Source organism: Saimiri boliviensis, chromosome 16 (assembly GCF_048565385.1).
Source record: "Saimiri boliviensis isolate mSaiBol1 chromosome 16, mSaiBol1.pri, whole genome shotgun sequence".
Taxonomy (NCBI): Eukaryota; Metazoa; Chordata; class Mammalia; order Primates; family Cebidae; genus Saimiri; species Saimiri boliviensis.
The window spans coordinates 67359157-67379412 of NC_133464.1; the positions used below are offsets into that span (position 1 = coordinate 67359157).

The 20256-nt window shown below is 40.6% G+C and overlaps 1 protein-coding gene and 1 long non-coding RNA gene across 7 annotated transcripts in view; one reads left to right on the top strand and one right to left on the bottom strand.

The window, feature by feature from the left end:
* The window catches only part of AKAP11 (A-kinase anchoring protein 11), a 51062-nt gene extending 46259 nt beyond the window's left edge, over positions 1-4803 (bottom strand). Inside the window, exons 1-2 of one of the 5 annotated variants that reach the window (XM_074387781.1) lie at positions 4225-4295; positions 3537-3680 (exon numbers count right to left, since the gene is read on the bottom strand). In XM_074387781.1, the coding sequence (XP_074243882.1) occupies positions 3537-3538 (2 nt within the window). In that variant the 5' untranslated portion in view covers positions 3539-3680; positions 4225-4295. Of the gene's footprint in view, positions 1-3536; positions 3681-4074; positions 4200-4224; positions 4310-4536 lie in introns of those variants that run through there. The other 4 variants (XM_074387780.1, XM_010344932.3, XM_039473316.2 and 1 more) reach the window with 4 other exon arrangements.
* Positions 4804-6207: 1404 nt separating this feature from the next.
* The window catches only part of LOC141581644 (uncharacterized), a 42464-nt gene continuing 28415 nt past the window's right edge, over positions 6208-20256 (top strand). For both annotated transcript variants that reach the window (XR_012514414.1, XR_012514413.1), the window contains exon 1: positions 6208-6293. This is a non-coding gene — a long non-coding RNA (uncharacterized LOC141581644). The remainder of the gene's footprint in view (positions 6294-20256) is intronic.

A 20256-nucleotide genomic window follows, 5' to 3' on the forward strand; every position in this document is an offset into this window, starting at 1 on the left:
TACATACACATATATATGAATATACATACATATATGAATATACACATATATATATATACATACATATATATGAATATACACATATATATATTGGGATATATACATCCCAATAACTAAAAAGAGATTTACTTGGAGTCAGAGCTGGAGATGTTACTCTTAAGAATAATCCTCTAAGAACTCGAAAGCTGATCTCAGAGACTAGGAAGAACAGAAATTCAAGAGAGCATCTACGGAGACAGCAATGATAAAGGGTTCCCGGGCAGGTATAAAAGGAAGCACAAATAAATGGCAGTCTGAAAGGCAGGTGAAGTAGAGATTTAGAAGAATTTAGTGTCACTGAAGTCGAGAAATGGTTTTAAGCATGAGTGCTCAGCACTAGACTTCTAAACCTCTTGAGGGCAGAAATTCTTTCCTCTCTGAATATGAGAGAAGCCCGTATCACAGTACCTGCCACACGGTATGCTCCTGACAAATACTAATACTGTACCCTTGCACTGTGCCTGCCATGCACCAGATACCGTTTAATTGCTTTATATACATGAATTCATAATTCTCACAACAGAAAGTGCTATTATACCCATTCTACATACAGGGAAATTGAGTCATAAAGCATTTAAATAATTTTTCTGAACTCCACAGCTAGGAGAATCTGTGCTGTAGAGACTACTGGTTGGATCTGGTTAGAACATTACGAAGCTGCAAGCAAGTTCAATGCAGTGCTAGAGGAAGAACTCAAATTGCAGGTTAGAGCACACTTAGGTACCCATCAATTCCTCCCTGTCCACTCTCCTTTTGTTAAAGATATTGGCATGGTCAGTTTAAAATGTGCAGACAAACCTAAATCTCTTCCTCATGCATTTTTCCCATTCCTCTCTTTCCCCACTCCCCAGCCAACTAGGCTAGAAGTAGAAACCTGACCAATTGGATTCTCTCTCTAGAAACAGAACTGAGCCTGGAGATGTTTGCTGAGAACCATGTTACACAGTCAGTGAGTCTGGTGTTGGCATCATGGCAAACCAAAGTCTCATAAAAACCAGTTTTGGGGAAGTGGGAACCAAGAGCTTTAAAGAGAAGGCCAATCTAAAAGAAACTGGAACAGACCTGCAGTGAGTAGCAGAGACATAAGACCATGTGCTTCCAGAGAAAAACTAGAAGAGTAACTGCCCGAAGACTTTTTGGTTCCTAGAACACTGAATTGGAATCATGCAATGGACTTCTGCAGCACTGTATGACACATGCTTTTTTTAAAAGTAGGCTAATTAAATTGGCTTTTTGTTCCTTGCAATCAAAGGACCCTCAAACTATTACAGGAGGTAAAAAATAAACAAAAACACTGAGTAAGCAGCTACTATGTGCTTCACACTAACTTTCTGAGGTGGGTATGAAGAAAATGCTCATTTAATTAACAGACCTGACTCCCAAATCCAAACTCTTTACAATATACCTCATTTTCACTCAAGTAACATCCTCACGCAGGCCTCTACCCCATTTATTTTACTTCCCAAGAAACATTCTCAGGATATTCTAAAAATGTTAACTTTTCTCCTCTTACGATGTCCAGTCTCTAATTTATACATTTCAAATGCCTTTACCCCAGACGTTTTTTGTTGTTTTTTGAGACAGTCTTGGTCAGTCACCCAGGTTGGAGTGCAGTTACATGATCTCGGCTCACTGCAATTCTGTCTCCCAGGCTCAGGCAATTCTCATGCCTCAGCCTCTCGAGTAGCTGGGTTTAGGGTTTAGAGGTGTACACCACTATATGTGGCTAATTTTTGTATTTTTTAGTAGATACCGGATGTCTCCATGTTGGCCAGGCTGGTCTTGAACGCCTGGCCTCAAGTGATCCACCTGCCTCAGTCTCCTAAAGTGCTGGGATTACAAGCGTGAGCCACCATGCCTGGCGCAGTGTCTTTTTAATAAACTTTTAAATTATTTATGACAAGGAGAATCAAGACATTTGGATCTTTCCAGTCTGTTTTGAAACTGATAAAGCATTTTTCTCTTCCCCATATTACCAGCTTATTGACCCTTAACTCATGCCCAGGCTAAACTTAGATCTTTTATTGATCTGTCCTCACCCTTCAATTCTTCCAAGTAGTTGATTAGTAAAAATGCGAATAAGACAGAAAAAAAAAAGAAAAACAAAACAAAAAGTTACCCTATCAAAAGTTACAATTACTTTTGAAAAACCAAACAACACACATGCTAAAAGTTTGAAAACCTTGCCAAAAAGTTACGAAGACAAGCCAAAAAAATTCTTTTTCTATTTCTGAAAATTAGTTTGCTAAGATGGAATGAGAAGGAATTTCTTCTAATCAACAGTGGTATCCTTTGCCAATCACAAGGAGACATTTTCTAAGTCTTTCACATTTTTGTTAAGAACAGAGAGAATGCCTCTACCTATTTATAACTGGCAATTTCTCTTAAAATGGCCTTTCATATACTGTCCAAATTGGTTTGAGTTCCTTTTCCAGACAGTAAGTTCCTAAAATCAAAAAAATTAACAAGTTCCGTATTTTTTCCAGCCTCTAAAGGCAAAAGAGGACTTCTTTAGCTTCTAGACTTATCCTTGGATTTCAGGGGGCTACAGAAGGCTAGAGAATTTCTCATTAGGGTTCCATGTCTTAGGCAACTTCCCATATCCTCAACAACTGCAAAATATCACTGGCCTAGGAGTACACTGCTAGGCCATCTTCAATCTTATCCACAGTGCCGTTATGCAGGTACATACACTAGTCACTAGCTCAGCTTGGGAACCCACTTCTTCCCCGATTCCCTTACATTCTTTGACCTTTCATAAATTACTGTTACTCACAGCTACAATTAATGGTGACATTCACTGTTCACTCCTGGGTCACAGTTTTGTCAGAGGAACAACAACAACAACAAAATGAATAATCAAGGTACCATTTGAAAAAACTGTGTGATCAAAAAAAATAATAATAATTAAATTGCACTATTTTAACTGACATCAATCATGCTAGGCACTGGGCTGCCATTCTAAAATCATGACATTAAAACGTTATCTTTGCATTACTGAGTACCCCACTTTTTCTTAGGACTCTATATTTTGAGTATTTTCAGACATAATGAAATCACAATTAACATAACATTTCCAAAAAACTGGGAAGAGCTAAGCAAAACGAGCATTTTGCAAGCCATTGAAAGCCGAAAAGAGAAGAGCAATTAACTCTGGTTTGTACTAAAGCTATTAGATACGTGTCTCAGCAGTCTTTCTCAACCTGAAACTCCTTAACATCTAAAGCTAAACCACATCCAACTTTATATGGTTTTAGAAGACAGAGAAAGTGGGGGGAAAAATTTAAGCTGGTAATACGGGGAAGAGAAAAAAATGTTAGCTTTTACTGTCATTGTCATTTACTTTTTTTTAATACTTCGGTCACACCTACGTATTTTTTTATAAAGTAGCTTAGATGCCCGGATTAATAGCAGTATACCCAATCCATTCGGAGTACTTGATGGCCAGCTGCTAAGTCATTAAAAGCCTAGGAGGATATCTGACAGCGAATCCATACATCAATACTGTGAGGAGCCGTTTGACGCCTTCCGTTGCTGTCACAAGATCTGAGCAGCGCCAACTTGCAGGGCTCCGGGGTTCTGACAGTGAAGGATGCTGTTCGGGGACAAAGTGCAACGTCCTCCTCCGGCTGCAAATGCTCCTGTGCGCACACCACGAACACACACTAAGCACGCGCACCACGCACACGTCTCTGAAGACCCCCCCCGGGGATGAATAGAGCCTGTCACTAAATCGGGCGGCAGCTGCATCCCCACAGTCGGGACCCCAGGAAGACGCTTCTCGAGCCCGAGCACCACCCTCTACTACGGGCCCGGTGCCTTGGGCTTCCTCTCTCGGTCGCGCTCCTACCGCCCTCCTCCCTCCGCCATGCGAAGGCGCAGCTCTCCCGCGGCCCAGAAGCCAGAAGAGGGACCACCGGCAGGCGGAAGGGTTGGGGCGCCAGAGCCGGGCCGCTCCATCCATGCTGGCCGCACACCCGCCGCCACCCCAGCTAAGCGCAGCCTTCGCAGCGGGCGAGTCGGCGCCCGGCTCACCTGGGGGCCGAAGCCTCTGCAGCTCACGGACATGTCACCGGCCGCAACGAGCCGGGAACGAGCCGGGCGCGAGCCGGGCGACAGGCTGGCCCCCTCCCGCGCCGGGCCCCAGCCCTCCCCCCTCCCAGCCCCGCGTCCCGCCCTGCCCACCCCTTGGCTTCCGCCGCCGCCGCTGCCGCCGCCGCCGCAGCTCCGGCCCGCAACACCGCCTACTCTCCACGCCTCCCACTCACTCTCGCGAGAGGGCAGCGCGCCTCTCGCGAGAAGAACTCCGCGGCGAGCCCGCGCAAAAGTGGGTGGGCATTTAAAAAGGGAAAGAAGGAACAGGAAAAAAAGCCTTGCCACGTGCTCCGGAGCAGCTAGCGTAGCAGTCCCGCCGGTCACATGACTTAAAGGCGGCCTCTCCATTGGCGGGGACCCGCTCAGCCGTGGGAGCTTTAAATTCGAGGCCGACCTACGAACCTGCGGCGGAAGTCTTGCGCGCTTCCTGGTCCGTTGCCTTGGAAACGGCTTAACCCTTTCCTCTGGCAAGTCCCCAGGCCTTGGCTTGCTCCGCAGGTTTGGTTTCAGGCTCTGTCTCTTTTCCGTCGACCCCTTGGTCTTACCGCCTGGGGTCAGCTGGGCTCCTTCTTCGCCGCAAGGCAAGTTTTGCTTTCTTCTGAAGCCCCAAGCCCTTCCCAAAGTGGCAGCCTCACCAGGTCTGACTGCCTAAGGAAGGGCCATCCTTTCTGATGGCTCCGCCCCTTCTCCCAGCATCTCCAGGGAGGACTCCTCACAGCGCACAGGGCCTCCGGTCCTATCCCAGCCAAGATTCTCAGGGCCCTAGTGCACCCAGTAGCACCCAGGATTCTCAGGGCCCCTAGTGTTCACCCCGATGTCTTTACATGGTATGGAAATCAGAAAGGAAACCTTTAGTCACTGGGAAGCCTAGCCAGAGATGAAAAGCTATTATGCTGATTATTTTCACCTAACATCTGAAGGGCCAGTCCAGTCAGACTGCCTCAAAGGCATCTGTTCTGCAAGAGTGGAAACACCTGGCAAGGAGAAAGACATTTTCGAGAGCGTCCTGATTATCAGTTTGGCCCTGTTCGGAGGAGAGGGTCAGGGAAGAAAGGGTGTGTTCATTTGTTCATTTCTTCATTCAGCAGAGACTACTACACGCTGTCTATTGAGCAATGATGACGACAAATAGTGTAGATTCTAGGGAGCTTATCTGAAGGTGAAAAGAAGGGGAAAAAATCTGTTGGTTTTAAGCTGTATGCAAAGAAGTTACAATAAGTAACGTGATGGTGATTAACGTGACGTGATGGCTAGTAAAGGGGCTGCCATTTTGAGGAGGAGACATTTAAGCAGGGATTTGAATAACAGTCATGCAAAAGTCAGCGTAGAGCATTCCACGGAAAGGAAAACGCTAATTCAGAGATCCTAAATAAGGACCTGTGCTAGTGCATTTGAGGGAAGAAGAAATGAGAAGTAAACTTTCTTGAGCCTGGAGTATCTGTAAGAGTTAAAGAAAAAAGTAACACAAAAAGCCTCTTAGCAAAGCCAGGTTTATCTTGGAGAATAAAACTGAGAGAGGCTTCTGGCTGATTTCGGTCAGGAGCGTTCTCTCGTACAGACTAAGGACATTTAATGATTTAGGGAGGGAGAGCTTATTGCAGGCATGGAATGTTTCTGGGCGGAAGAGAGTTATTGTCGGGGATGGAATGTCTCTGGTCCAAGGGGAGGTTATCTCAGGGCTGGCATATCTCTGGTTAGAGGGGAGGTTATCTTCGGGCTGGCATGTTTCTGGTAGAGAAGGGTTTATCTCTGGGTAGGAATGTTTCTGGTTGAAGGTGTCATTGTGGTTTATGGTCATGCTGACATTAGCCGTTAGGCTGTTTTTTGGGCTGGATTTAGGCGGTTTTTAATAAAAGGAAACTTAAAATGGCGGTACTTGTCCAAGATGGTGATGCTCCTGCTCTGTCAGAAACTAGCATGGGCCAGATCCTATAAGGCTTTGTTAGCCAAGAAAGGAATTGAAAGTTTATTCTAAACGCAATAGACGATATTAGAGAGTTTTTAATAGAGGAGAGACACCCAGAGTTTACTTTTTAAAATATATATATGTATATTTTATTGCATTTTAGGTTTTAAAAAAAAAAATCTCTTCGTTGAAAAGAATGGGTCTTAAAGAGGCCAAAGCAGACGCACGGGAGATTCGGAGATATATATACCAGGTGAGAGACAGTCATGAAATTTAATTTCCAATGATCATTTCTAAAATCCATTAGGTCAGAGTTCTGATGCGGTTTCTGCTTTTGTTAAAACACATGGATTTCTCCTAATTACTAGGAGAAATAACTGGAGAATTTTCTTTTGTTATCTGGAGGAAAACAAATGGCTAAAAAAAAAAAGGGCCCACCTATAATTTTTTTCCCTCCATTATGCTATGCTGACAACCACCTCTTCCACTCTTAAAGTCAGTTCTAAGAAGAGGACAGAAAATGAAGTTCTGTGCAGATACTTACTCCTTAGTGTAAGATTTGAAAAGATAGAGGTTGAAGGCTGGGAAATGAAAAGGATGTTTCACCAAAAGAATCAGGAGACAGGTTTCAATTCGAAGCTCTCTCATTAGTGATACAACCAAATCAAGGTTCCTTATCACCACTGAGTCTCAGCTTCCTCATACATAAAACAAAGCAATTTAACTACACCTGAAGTGGTTAAGCCTGAATTACACTTTAACATGCACACATCAGTAGGACGGAAGCTGGAAAGAGAAATGAAATGATTTTTTTTATGAAAACCTAGCAGAGTCAGCAGCTCAACCCAAATGAAATTGGACACACACACACCAGCTGAGGAACTCTGAAACGGGTTGATACAGATACCAGGAATGCTTCCCTGAGAAACCTTGGCCTTCTCAGTGTGTGAAAACGGAAACACTGCCACCTGCTCAACCTCGTATTCCATTTCTCTGAAGCTATTTTGAACCTATGTAGTATTAAATGAATAATGATTCACATGTTCCTAATCAGGGTTTAAGAACTAGATAGAAAATCAATTTTTTTAAAGGTCTGAGGCAATATCCTAAAGTTAAGCTAACTCCTTAATTTTAACAAAAGCAAGATTTCAAGAAACATAGCGCTGCTTTTTAAAAGGAAAAACGCCAAGAGAAAAAGTACTATTTTAACAAACTAGGACCATTCTTTAAAAATGCTAATTGAGTACTTTTGAGTGTTTACAGCCCTCATAATGACTAACTGAAACAGCTGCTTGATACTGCTAAGTTAGTTGAACTCTGGGCTCAACTCTCCCAATCGAACATGTATTAACAGAGCCCGAAATAAATCCTCCCAACTCACCCTAGCAAGACAGTCATTGTGGTCTGTTGTGCTAGCTACAGTTATTTGCAATATGGTTAATGGAAAGTGAGGGAAAAAAAATAGGATTGAGATCCAGTTCTGCTGTGACCCTAGTTCCTGGATTCTTTTTAAAATTGTATGTTTTTTTAACAGTTTTATTGAGGTGTAAGCCATATACCATACAATTTAATTCCTTTGGTAGATTTACAGTTGTGCAACCATCATCAAAATCTAACTTTAGAAGTTTTGTTTCTCCCTAAAAGAAACTTTGATACCCAGTAGCAGTCAATCTACTTTATGTCTCTAAAGATTTGGCTATTCTGGACATTTCATATAAATGGAGTCATACAATATTTTATGTCTGACTTTGTTCATTTAGCATGTGTTAAAGGATCATCTATGTTGAAGTGTGTATCTGTACTTCATTTTTTTTATTGCCAGATAACGATTCCATTCTATGAATATTGCACAGTTTATTGATCAATTTATCAGTTGATAGACATTTTGGTTGCTTTTACATTTTGGTTATTATGAATAATGCTGCATTGGATATTCCTATACAAATTTTGTGTGAATGTTGCTGATTCATTTTAATACTCTAAAAAATATAAGACGTTCTACTTACGCCATTTACAAAGTCCCTATTTCTCCTCGCATCGTTTCTTTGCTTCCAGGCTTTTTTTTTTTTTTGCCTGATGGTTCAAGTATGTGCACTCTGTCCCCAGAGGGTTGTCATTTCTACCCAGGCAAGTCACATCTGGCTATGCTACTCCCCTGCTTACAACCTTTCACAGCTTCTCACGGTTTTCCTCATAATCTGCTTTTCTCATTTGCTCTCATATCATTCTCCCTTTCAGACTGTTCCCTTTTCAGTTCCTCAAAATAGGACCAGACCCTGCCTGCCTTACCACCTTCCACAGGCTGTTTCTTCAGGATCCAATATTCTTTCTCTGTCCATCCCGGTTAGCCTCTGAATGCCCAAGAATCCTTCAGCTTTCAACTCTTCTGTCACTTCCTCGGGAACTCTTGTCCTAACTCCCCAGACTAAGTAAGTTCCCCTTTATTTAGGATTCCCTACTTTTTCTTCAACAGATTTATCAACTTATAACATTTTATTTATTCATTTATTTTTTGAGACAGAGTCTTGCTCTGTTGCCCAGACTGGAGTGCAGTGATGTGATCTCGGCTCCCTACAACCTCTGCCTCCCAGGTTCAAGCAATCCTTCTGCCTCAGCCTCCCAAGTAGCTGGGACTACAGGCGCATGCTGCCACACCCAGCTAATTTTTCGTATTTTAGTGGAGACAGGATTTCATCATGTTGCCCAGGCTGGTCTCAAATACCTGAGCTCAGGCAATCTGCCAGCCTCGGCCTCCCAAAGTGCTGGGATTACAGGCGTGAGCCACCACGCCCAGCCCCCAACTTACAACAATTTTTATTTGTGTGGTTACCTGATTAATGTCTGTCTCCCTCCTCCACTAAACTGTAGAATCCATGAGCAACGGCTGTTTCCGTTTTTGCTTAGGAGTTACTGGCACATAGTTTCAATAACTATTCAAAAAAGGAAAGGGAGGAAGTAGGGTGTCTTCCAGACTATTCTATGTTTTCTTTAATTTGTATTGCCAGGAGTCCTCAGTAAAGTCTTGATAAATGTTACAAGCCAGATCTGTGCTATGCTAAGGGAAATGAATGGCAAGGCGTGTCCCATGCTTGGGATGGTACAGCAGGGGGAAAACAGGTGTCCCTTGTTCATGCTCCTCACAGAAATGAGCTGGGGAAAGGAGAGACCAGTGGTGTACAAAGGAGCCAGGGCAGCAGGCTGGCAAGTCAGAGATCACAGCCTTTGTCTAAGGGCATGCAAGAGAGTGCCTGGGAACCACTCATGTGTCTCCTAGGGGCATTTTAGTGGATAATATTGGTGTCTCCTCCACTGTAATTTTGTAAGTTAATGGACTTTTTTTTTTCCTTTTTATACATACTGTAATAGAAACAAGACATTTGGGTTATAGGCATATGAAATAATTATGACCCAGCAAGGTTGAATGATTTGTTCTAGATCACATGGGGCACTAAATGGAATAGTTCAGACTAAAATTAGCTGGTTCAGTCTGATCCTACCTTTCAACAAAACTAAGCCTACTACACAAAGCTAGCCTCTCAGCTTAATAATACCCTCGGTGACCTGAGTACAAAGACAGGCATCATCTTTCCCCAGGAGCTTTGGAGCTTTACAGTAGCAACCTTTGACAGCCAGGAGCAGATTCCATGTCGCTTCCTGTTTGAAAACTTGAGTCTCCCTTTGGCCCAGTTGCTGAATTCCTGCCTGAGTGATATTTCCTGCCTGAGTGACGGCCCAGCTGGTGGCTCACTTGTAAAAGTGAGATGTCAAGTCCTTTTCTACATAGTTCAGTTTTGGGATTTTGTTTTTTATGATTATGAATTAATACACACATGTAGAACATTAGAAAAACACAAGAAAATATAATGGAGCAGACCAGTTATTTGGTGGTTGCTTTACATGTATTATTTAATTTATTATTATTTTTTGTTTGTTTGGAGACAGAGTCTCTGTCACCCAAACTGTAGTGCAATGATCATAGCTCAGTGTAGCCTTGAGCTCCTGGGCTCAAGTGATCCTCCCCACTTACCTCCAGAGTAGCTAGGACTACAGGTGCATGCTACTGCATCTAGCTATTTTTTATTTGTTTTTTGTTGTTGTTGTTGTTGTTTGTAGAGACAGAGTCTTGCTGTGTTGCCCATGCTGGTCTTGAACTCCTGGACTCAAGCCTCCCAAATAGCTGGGATTATAGGCATGAGACACTGCATCTGGCCAATTAGTACTTAATAAACCAATGTATTAATAAAACATTCTAAAAGGGGAAAAATGTAGAAATTATAGTTTCATCAGCTGTTTAAATATGTAAAGTTACTTTTTAAGTTCAGGAGGTAAAATACCTCTTTCATGCCTTTGGTTTGAATCCATGCATATTATATTGCAATCTATTATATAGTTTATAACATACACACTGTCAACCTTAATGAGATTCAGAAAATGTAATTCAATATAGAGTTTATTTGAGCATAAAGCTTGAGGATGACAACCTGGGAACAGCAATTCCAGATGAATGGGGTCAGCATTCCAAAGTGGAGAAGGTTTCACTTCTATAGGCTCAGAGAGAGAAATTTTACCAGGATTATCACATTTTCCACAGGACACCATTGTGTTACAGCAATTTGATTGTTTATAGATTGCTACATTCCAAGGAAGATGACTTCATTACTCTGTGAGGAGTAGTGATCAGAGAAGGTCTTATATCTGGTTCCTTTTGGTCTTCCTAATTATTTATAGCAAAAAAAAAAAAAAAAAAAAAGAGTAGAAGTTGCAGCTCCATGCTGTGTGACTCAAGCTACAGAGCTATGTTCCTCCCAAGGCACAGAAAAATTTAAATTTCCAACAGCTTCAAATTTAAATGATTTAATTGCACAGCCTTACCCAATTCGTTTGTAGCAAGTGTTCTTTATAAGGATAGAGACACATCTTAACCATTGTTAAAATGATACCTAGTGATATTTTAATACCCATTGGCACTCATTAAATGCTCAATTAATTCTAAAATCATAGAATCGTAACTATACTAATTAGTAAATATAGTACAAATGATAATTCAGAAGTGCCACTCCAAATTAAGCACTTCTTGAACAGCAAAATCAATCTGAGTGCTATTATATTTTATTCTCAAAGATAATGATTCTTCTGAGTTAAATCAGTCATAGTTACTGAATTATACTTCTAATATGTAAAAAACAGATGTACCTTCTTTTAAGAAAATGTAATATATAATTGTCCAAAGTTCAAACACAAGTAATTATGCCTAAATGTAATTACTTGATAAGATAAGAGTTTCTTTAAATATCATTTCCCTGCTGATTTAAAATGATTAATATAAATTAGAGTTAAATTAGAAGCTCAAAGTGTTATAAAAAGCTTGTTACAGACATTACAAGTTCAAAGAAGCATGAATGTTATCAAGCATTTCAAAAGCATTTAGCATAAGTTTAAAAAAATAGTTTAATTTGCCATATAAAATTTATATACATCTTTAAAAAAAAGTCTTCTGCAATAAGTTAAATAGACTGCCTCTTCATGTGAGCCAGCAGCATACATGCTTACTACTTTAAAAAAGATATTAGATAACTTCCCCTGGATTATATATCTGAAGGACAACATCAGCCTTTGGAATATTGTCCGAACTTTATGACAAGGTAAAGCAGATCCTAGAACAAGTTATTTCTGGGTCTGTCATTCCTGTTGCTTAGCTGCTTTGCTTGAAAAATGAAACATTAATTCAAAATGTTGATCAGAGCATCCTTATTCATTAGTTAGGTCACATAAAATTCAACAGATATACCTTTATGTGATTAGATCTTTAAAGAAGGTAATACTCATCCAGATAAAACATGAATATTATTAATACTTGCCTACATAAGGTACCAAAAGTCATTAAACAGTGGGGTAAAAATCTAGGCTGAAAAGTGGTAGAACTTTTAAGACCCCCTGAATGCCTCCTAGCCTAGACTGTAGGAAATCCTTGCTCTATTTGCAGTTTAAGCCACTAAACTATGTTAGAGATATCTAGTCAGTCACCTTACTAGTTTTCTTTTTTTTTTTTGCATTGCCTAAAGTCATCTTTAACAGATGACTTTCAATAAATCCCTATTTATTTTGAATTGCCTAAAGTTATCTTGAGCAGATTTGTTCCCCTTCCCCACAATGGAATTTGTGAAATCAGCTAAGCTTCTGAAAGATAGACTAGCCAATCTTCATGAACATCAAAGTGGCCAACCATTTCTGATTTATTGGTTTACTGGCCTGCAACACTTCATGGTTAGTCTAATCTTCATTGGAAGGATACAGCTCCCAAAACACACAAATGCAACTTTAGGCTACATGAATGCTGGTGTGACGCTCAAAACAAAAGAGGTGCTAGTCCTATGTTACTCTAACCAGTCAGTATGTACCCGCGTTAACCATAGTGAAATATGACCAGAGGTGAGGGGCCTAAGGAATATCTCATATGTGAAATTTATCTTGTTGGTATTTAATCTGAAGAAGGGGAGACTCAGAGGGATATAGTAAACTGAGGTTGAAACGCTAATGTGTGAGAACTATGTGATGCTTCCTCTGTCCTTCCAGAGGGAAGAGAACAGATTTTGGTTCAATATGAGTGGGAAAAATAATTACAATTGTCTTCAAATAGATGGGTTATCTTTACATACAATGGGTGACAAATTTCTTGGCAATTTGTAATTTATTTTAAAATATGCTTTGTAGAGCCCAAATTTTTAATTTATAAATTTGTTATAAATATATAATATCTTGTACTCTGCTCTTTATCTCTAAACTGATTTACAGTTCTTCCCGTTTAAGTGTGTTCTTATCTCACATTTGATTGTGCAGGTTACTATCCTCATCAGTTGATGTAATAATCTACAATGATTTTATCTTCAAACAGTATGCCTATAAGCTGACTGTAATGGGTATATTAAGATTCCTACAGAGGTTTGTTTAATAGTATCATGGCCTATAATCTTTCTGTCTTTTATAGATGATCAGTAGCTATCCTGAAATTGCCATATAAACTCCTGATGAAAGTAAGATTGCAGTAAAATAAGGTCTGATAAAATATACAAATTTTCATATATGGTTTGAGAAAATGGCATTTCTTTTCTCAGAAAGAGAAGTCAAAATTTATAGGGTGCTACTTGGGTTGTAGTGTCAAACCCTATGCTCTTCAAAGTTTAATATTAGTCTATATTTTTTGTAACTTAAAAAAAATTATCATGAAGACTTCTTGTTCATTTTAGTTGAAATGATAGAGATTTCTAAAAATTCTCAACTAAGTTTCAGGGAGGAATAAAGTCCTCATTGAAGTCCACTGAAATGTATGCTAGCCTATCTGTATATTAATCATTACTACCTTTCCACATCAGCCCCCACTGAAGTACCCACATTTCTGCCTGATCTCTAGTTACATGGTCAGTGCTGCCCTCTACTATAGCATCCCCTCATTAAGATATAACAGGACGATGCCATCCTACAAACACAGAACCCTCTCTGCAGAAATGATGCGTGATTCTCAGATACCATGCAGAATCTGTATTCAAGCCCCTTCTGCCAGGACATGGCAAATGCTTCCTCTCCTTGTTCTCAGTAATCTAATGTACCACCTCCATTGGGGACTGGGTTTTATAATACCATAGTATCTTCTCCTGTGACCCAACTTGTACTGGACCTCTCATTTCTCACCCAGGAATGACAATAAACTAGCAAATCCTCTGCTTGCTCTCAGACGGAAGTCTCTCAAATGACTTACACATCATAGAAAATTGTCATGAATCTGGCCCTATGTTCATTCTTTCACTTTGGCCAACATAAGGTTCTACTTTCCTTGACTTACGACTTCTAACAACTCTAGGTCAAAAAATGAAATTAATGGAATACAATGATGTGCAAGATATACACAAGAACAAATACCTACTGGGAAAAGCCAAAGGTTTTCTGTGATCCCTGCTAAACATTCAGTTCCCCTGGGCCACCTTGATAATGGATTTCCTCACTAAGCTCCCTTTTAGTAATGTAACACCACCTTCAGAGCTGTTCCAGGAACCAGTGGCTCACTTCCACCTATGCCAGGGAACCCTCAGAGGGGTCACTTGGATAGTAATATTGGTCCACGAACCCATGAACAAAGTTGCTGTGGTCTGAGGACCCTTCTGTATTTCTATTCAGGGTGATTTTACATTCTATTTTGACTAGTGCAATCATAGTTGTTGCCTGTTGTTAGCACCTCTTTTATGTTTCAAAAATATCTCAGTTTAGAAAAGAAAGTACATGGATACTCTATATATATATCCTGCCTTACGCAGAACCTCTTCTCTACCTGTCAAAATGGACTTGTTCTGGGATACGACCCCCAGACTGCTAGCTGAAGAGAAATGCTTAGCCAACCCCTAAAGCTGTAATATATTTTCAATGTGGAGTCCTAATTAGGGAAAAGGAATCAGACTGGCAGGACCAAGGGAAAACAAAAAGGCAGATAAGTTGTTAAGTCTGCCTTTCATCATGGTCCAGGACACAGCACAGCCTCTTGCATATTTAACTCACAATCTTCCTGTGCCCAGCTATCACCAGACCCTTGGCTGAAAGAAAAATGCAAATTAGCTCACTGAAACCTTAGTGTTATCAGTACTGAACAAAGCCCTCTTCACATAGCAGAAGCACCATCCTATAAAATCTACAGCAGGCCTTTGTCTCCTTGCAGTCAGCCCCTCTCTTGCTGACCTGCCCATTACTTACTTAAAACATACTTTCATACTTTATCTAATAAATCTGCCTTTCTTAAAATTGTCTTGGTATATTAGTCAATTTTCACACTGCTGATAAAGACATACCCAAGACTGGGAAGAAAAAGAGGTCTAATGGACTTACAGTTCCACATGGCTGGGGAGACCTCACAGTCATGGTGGAAGGCAAGGAGAAGCAAGTCATATCTTGGATGGTGGCAAGCAAAGAGAGACAACTTGTTCAGGGAAACTCCCATTTTTAAAACCATCAGATCTTGTGAGACTTATTACTATCATGTAAACAGCACAGGAAAGACCTGCCCCCATGATTCAAACATCTCCCACTGGGTCCCTCCCTCAACATGTGGGAATTATGAGAGCTACAAGATGAGATTTGGGTGGGGACACAGAATCGACCCATATCACTTGGTAAATTCTTATTACTGCCCACACAACATCGGCCTCAGATTGCTACTATCTGCAACATCCAGTGCCACCCTTCCCATTACCAAGGTAACTTATTGATCATTTCTTCTTCCTGTCAGCTAACTTGCTTATTTAAATGTCATCCACCCTTATCTCAGGACACAAAATGTGCATTAACTACATTTTCTAATGAGGGAACTTCTTGGACCTACTTGTGTTTGGAGCTGTAGAATATGTTGAAGAATTCTAAGCCACTAAGAATAACTGACAAGCTTTCTCAAAGATGCTAAGACCTTCAAATGATACTTCAACAGTGTACCCAGGGACAACCTAAAGGAATATTACTAGTCTTGGTGACATCTTGGCAATTTCTCTCCCTACAACTTTTAACAAATCTATATGTTACTGTCCTCATCTTCTCCTCATCATGACCTTCGTGTTGGTAACACATAATTACAACTCCTAATGCTTTCAAATTCCGAGTGTATTTCATTAGTCCCTTCTTCATCCTGCCAGATTCAACTCTATTATTCTTCACTCTTTATATTTGGGAATATGTAGTTTACATTACCTCAGACTTTTGATCCACTGGAAATAAATCCAATACTTTAACAAATGGAATTCAATCAGCAAACAAATACTGAGAGCCTGCCACCTCATCTTTGCTGCCATCGGGATCTTTGACCACTCCCCTACAAGGAAGGTGCAAAGACCCATAGTGCTGGGATTTCTACTGCCATTTGGTCCCTAGAAAACTCCTTAGTCCAGTTGGAGGGGGAAGCATCAAGGATCTGACTCTCCTTGAGAATTCTTGAAAGACATTTGTCATAAAGCATACATGGGATAAATTTCTCTAGTCTCTGACTCTGGCCTTACACATTACTCCTGTCTTACACATTATCTTTGCTTCTTCATAACCAGCTTGGCCAGTGTGCCACTTGAAGGCAGGTAGCGATTGTGTCTTATCATTGACTCCCAAGGATCTGTCACAAAAGTAATTGTTATCAATTAGTCAACAGGCACATTTCTACTGTTCCACAATATCTTTTAATTCTTTCTTTTTATATGGTTTCTCGAGGCTTGGCCTGAGGAATGGGGACAAAATAGCAGTGAAGGTCTGGCTCGGAGTCAGTAGCCTTGAAGACAATGGAGTGCTTAGATTGGGTATGATCTAGTTACTAAAGCATCGAAATTGGCTGGATGTGGTGGCTCATACCTGTAATCCCAACACTTTGGGAGGCCAAGCTGGGTGGATCACGAGGTCAGGAGTTCAAGACCAGCCTGGGCAACATCGTGAAACCCCATATCTACTAAAAATACAAAAATTTAACCAAGTATGGCAATGGGCACCTGTAATCCCAGCTACTCAGGAGGCTGAGGCAGAGGCAGGAGAATTGCTTGAACTCGGGAGCAGGTGGTTGCAGTAAGCCGAGATTGTGCCATGGCACTCCAACGTGGGAGACAAGAGCAAGACTCCATCTCAAAAAAAAAAAAAGAGTCTAAGTCAATCATGAGCTGTGGTCTCTAACAGGGAAATAAATAGAGGGGTCCCAGAAATAAACAAGAAGCCAACCTAGCTTAGAACCAGAGGAAAATCTTCAGATAGCAGGAAGGCCAAGCTGTTCAGGGCAGAACTATTCAGGTAACCTAAGACAAAAGAATTGCTAAGAGGTGTTGCATTTTGTAAGGCAAGTAGTTTGGGGACATGACTTCCTGTGTGCTCACTGAAAGGACTCTGGAAGCTCCTGTCTCCAAAACAGACGGTTATAGTTCCAAGAAATACTTTCTCTCTAGGTCTGAGTGAGGAAACGTAATGAAAGACAGCTGTGTCCTAATAAATTTTCTATTTCAAGAGCCTGGATCTCCAGTGCTTAATTTGATCAGTCTGACACAGGTTAGGAAGGAAATAAGGAAGCTTAGCAAGTGCTAAAAGCTGTAAGTTTTCATCTTGGCTTAGGTCCTCTATTACATTCATCTACTAGATTCGAACAGGTATTAGGCAAGAGAGCTAGGTGGATATTCAGTCTGGAGCTCAGAGTTCCACGTTCCAGAGACACTTCATTAATGCACCAGGTGTCAAAGGATCCAACACCAAGTATAAGAGATAATCCAAAAAGCTAACAAAATATAGCATCAGAGAAACTAGCCTCAGGAGATATTTAGAAATTCAGCCTGACAATGGGTAGGCACTAAGACAGTATATCAACAAATAAAATAGCTTTTAACCCTGTGGGTGTGAGAGCAGGATACCACAGGGGACAGGGATGGCCAGGACAAGTAGTCGGTATATATACTAGCATTGCAGAATTTTTGCTCCTTAGTTCAGCTAAATCCGGATTCTTGTGTCATAACTAGGAAAAGTTAGGCACGCAGACACATTGAAGGGTGAGGGTAATAGAATTTATTGAGCAAAAAGGGAAAAAGAAAAAAATAGCAAAGTGAGAGGGGTTCCTGCCAACAGGCTCCCATCTCATAGATTGAATACCAGGCCACCACACATAAGCTGAAGAGTCCAATCTCCTCTCCCTTACACAAGGCACAAACTTTTCAGTGGCTACACGCCATTCTCCCAGTGGCAGGTGGGCTGGAGATTCTCCAGGGATTTTCCCCCTTACCTGCCTTCTGCATCTATCAATACCAGTGACCAGTACTCAGTCAGCTCCTTAGTTACCAAGGACCTCGGGTTCAATGAAAAGAGAGGACTCAAGTCTAATGAATTAGGAAACCATGTTTTCAGAAAGAGGGCATAAGATTAAAGCTAGAGGCAACACTAGGATATTTTGTGTACTCTAAAGAGTTTTTGAGCCTAGAACGTGGCTCAGGTGGTTCTGCAGGGAGAAAATGAAGGCAGAAGGTCGGGACTAGGTAGGATATTGCTTTAAATTATAAAATATTTAAAATAAGTGGAAAATAGCCTGGGCATGGTGGCTCATGCTTGTAATCTTAGCACTTTGGGAGGCCAAGGCTGGTGGATCACCTGACGTCAGGAGTTCAAGAGCAGCCTGGCCAACATGGTGAAACCCTGCCTTTACTAAAAATATAAAACTTAGCTGGGCTTGGTGGCACACCTGTAATCCCAGCTACTTGGGAAGTTGAGGCAGGAGAATTGCTTGAATCCCGGAGACAGAGGCTGCAGTGAGTCACGATCATGCCGCTGCCTTCCAGCCTGAGCCACAGAGACTCCATAATAAGCAAATAAATAACAGCTCTTTTAAGAATTAGAACATTCTGGAGACAGTTAAATCCCCTTTCTCAGAATCCCTTTTCTCTTCCATTATCTTCATAGGAAACACCATCCTGAAATTGATGCATATCAGTACAATGAATGTTTTTATACTTTTACTACATGTGTATGAATCCATTAAGAAGATATATTATTGTTTGAGTGTTTATAATTTTTACATAAATGGTATTATGTAGTATATAGTTTTGCAACCTGCTTATTTTTTCACTCAACATTGTTCTTGAGATTTATTCATACTGATTGGTCATGTTGATTTCATTCACTCAGTTGTATTAATAAGTGAGTTTATTCTGTTATTCAGGTCTCATATTCATGAATACAGTCTTACAATAAGCATTCTTACACATACCTCTTTGTGCCCATACACACACACACACACACACACACACACACTAGTGGCAGGATCATTGAGTCACAAACCAGATGTATCTTCAACTTATTAGGTGTTACAAAATAGGTCTCCAGGTAATTGTGCTGATTTAAATTCTCCACTTTAAACTTCATATGGAGCCAAAAGAGAGCCCCCATAGCCAAGACAATCCTAAGCAAAAAGAACAAAGCTGGAGGCATCACATTACCTGACTTCAAACTATATTACAATGCTACAGTAATCAAAGCAGCATGGTACTGTTACCAAAACAGAGATATAGACCAGTGGAACAGAACAGAGACCTAAGAAGTAACGCCACACATCTACAACCATCTGATCTTTGACAAACCTGACAAAAACAAGTAATGGTAAAAGGACTGCCTGTTTAATAAATAGTGTTGGGAGAACTGGCTAGCCATGTGCAGAAAGTTGAAACAGGACCCTTTCCTTACATCTCACGCTAAAATTAACTACAGATGGACTAAAGATTTAAATATAAGACCTAACATCATAAAACCCCTAGAAAAAACCTAAAATGCAGTAAAAAAAATTGAAACGATACAACAACAACAACAACAACAACAAAAACCCTAGAAGAAACTCTAGGCAAAACCATTAAGGACATAGGCATAGGCAAGGACTTCATAACTAAAACACCAAAAGCAATGGCAACAAAAGCCAAATGGGATCTAATTAAACTTAGAAGTTTCTACACAGCAAAAGGAACAATCATCAGAGTGAACAGGCAACCAACAGAATGGGAAAATTTTTTTGCAGTCTACCCATCTGACAAAGGGCTAATATCCAGAATCTACAAAGAACTAAAACAGATTTACAAGAAAAAAACAAACCCATTCAAAAGTGGGTGAAAGATATGAACAGATACTTTTCAAAGGAGGACATTTATGAGGCCAACAAACATATGAAAAAATGCTCATCATCACTGATTATTAGAGAAATGCAAATCAAAACCACATTGAGATACCAATTTACGACAGTTAGAATGGCGATCATTAAAAAATCAGGCGACAACAGATGCTGGAGGGGATGTAGAGAAATAGGGACACTTTTACACTGTTGGTGGGGATGTAAATTAGTTCAATCATTGTAGAAAACAGTGTGGCGATTCCTGAAGGATCTAGAAATAGAAATACCATTTGACTCAGCAATCCCATTATGGGATATATACCCAAAGGATTATAAATCATTCTCTTAGAAAGACATGCATATGTATGTTCATTGTGGCACTATTTACAATAGCAAAGATCTGGAACCAACCCAAATGCCCATCATTGATAGAATGGACAAAATGTGGCAAATATACACCATGGAATACTATGCAGCCATAAAAATGGATGAGTTCATGTCCTTTGTAGGGACATGGATGAACCTGGAAACCATCATTCTCAGCAAACTGACACAAGAACAGAAAACCAAACGCCACATGTTCTCA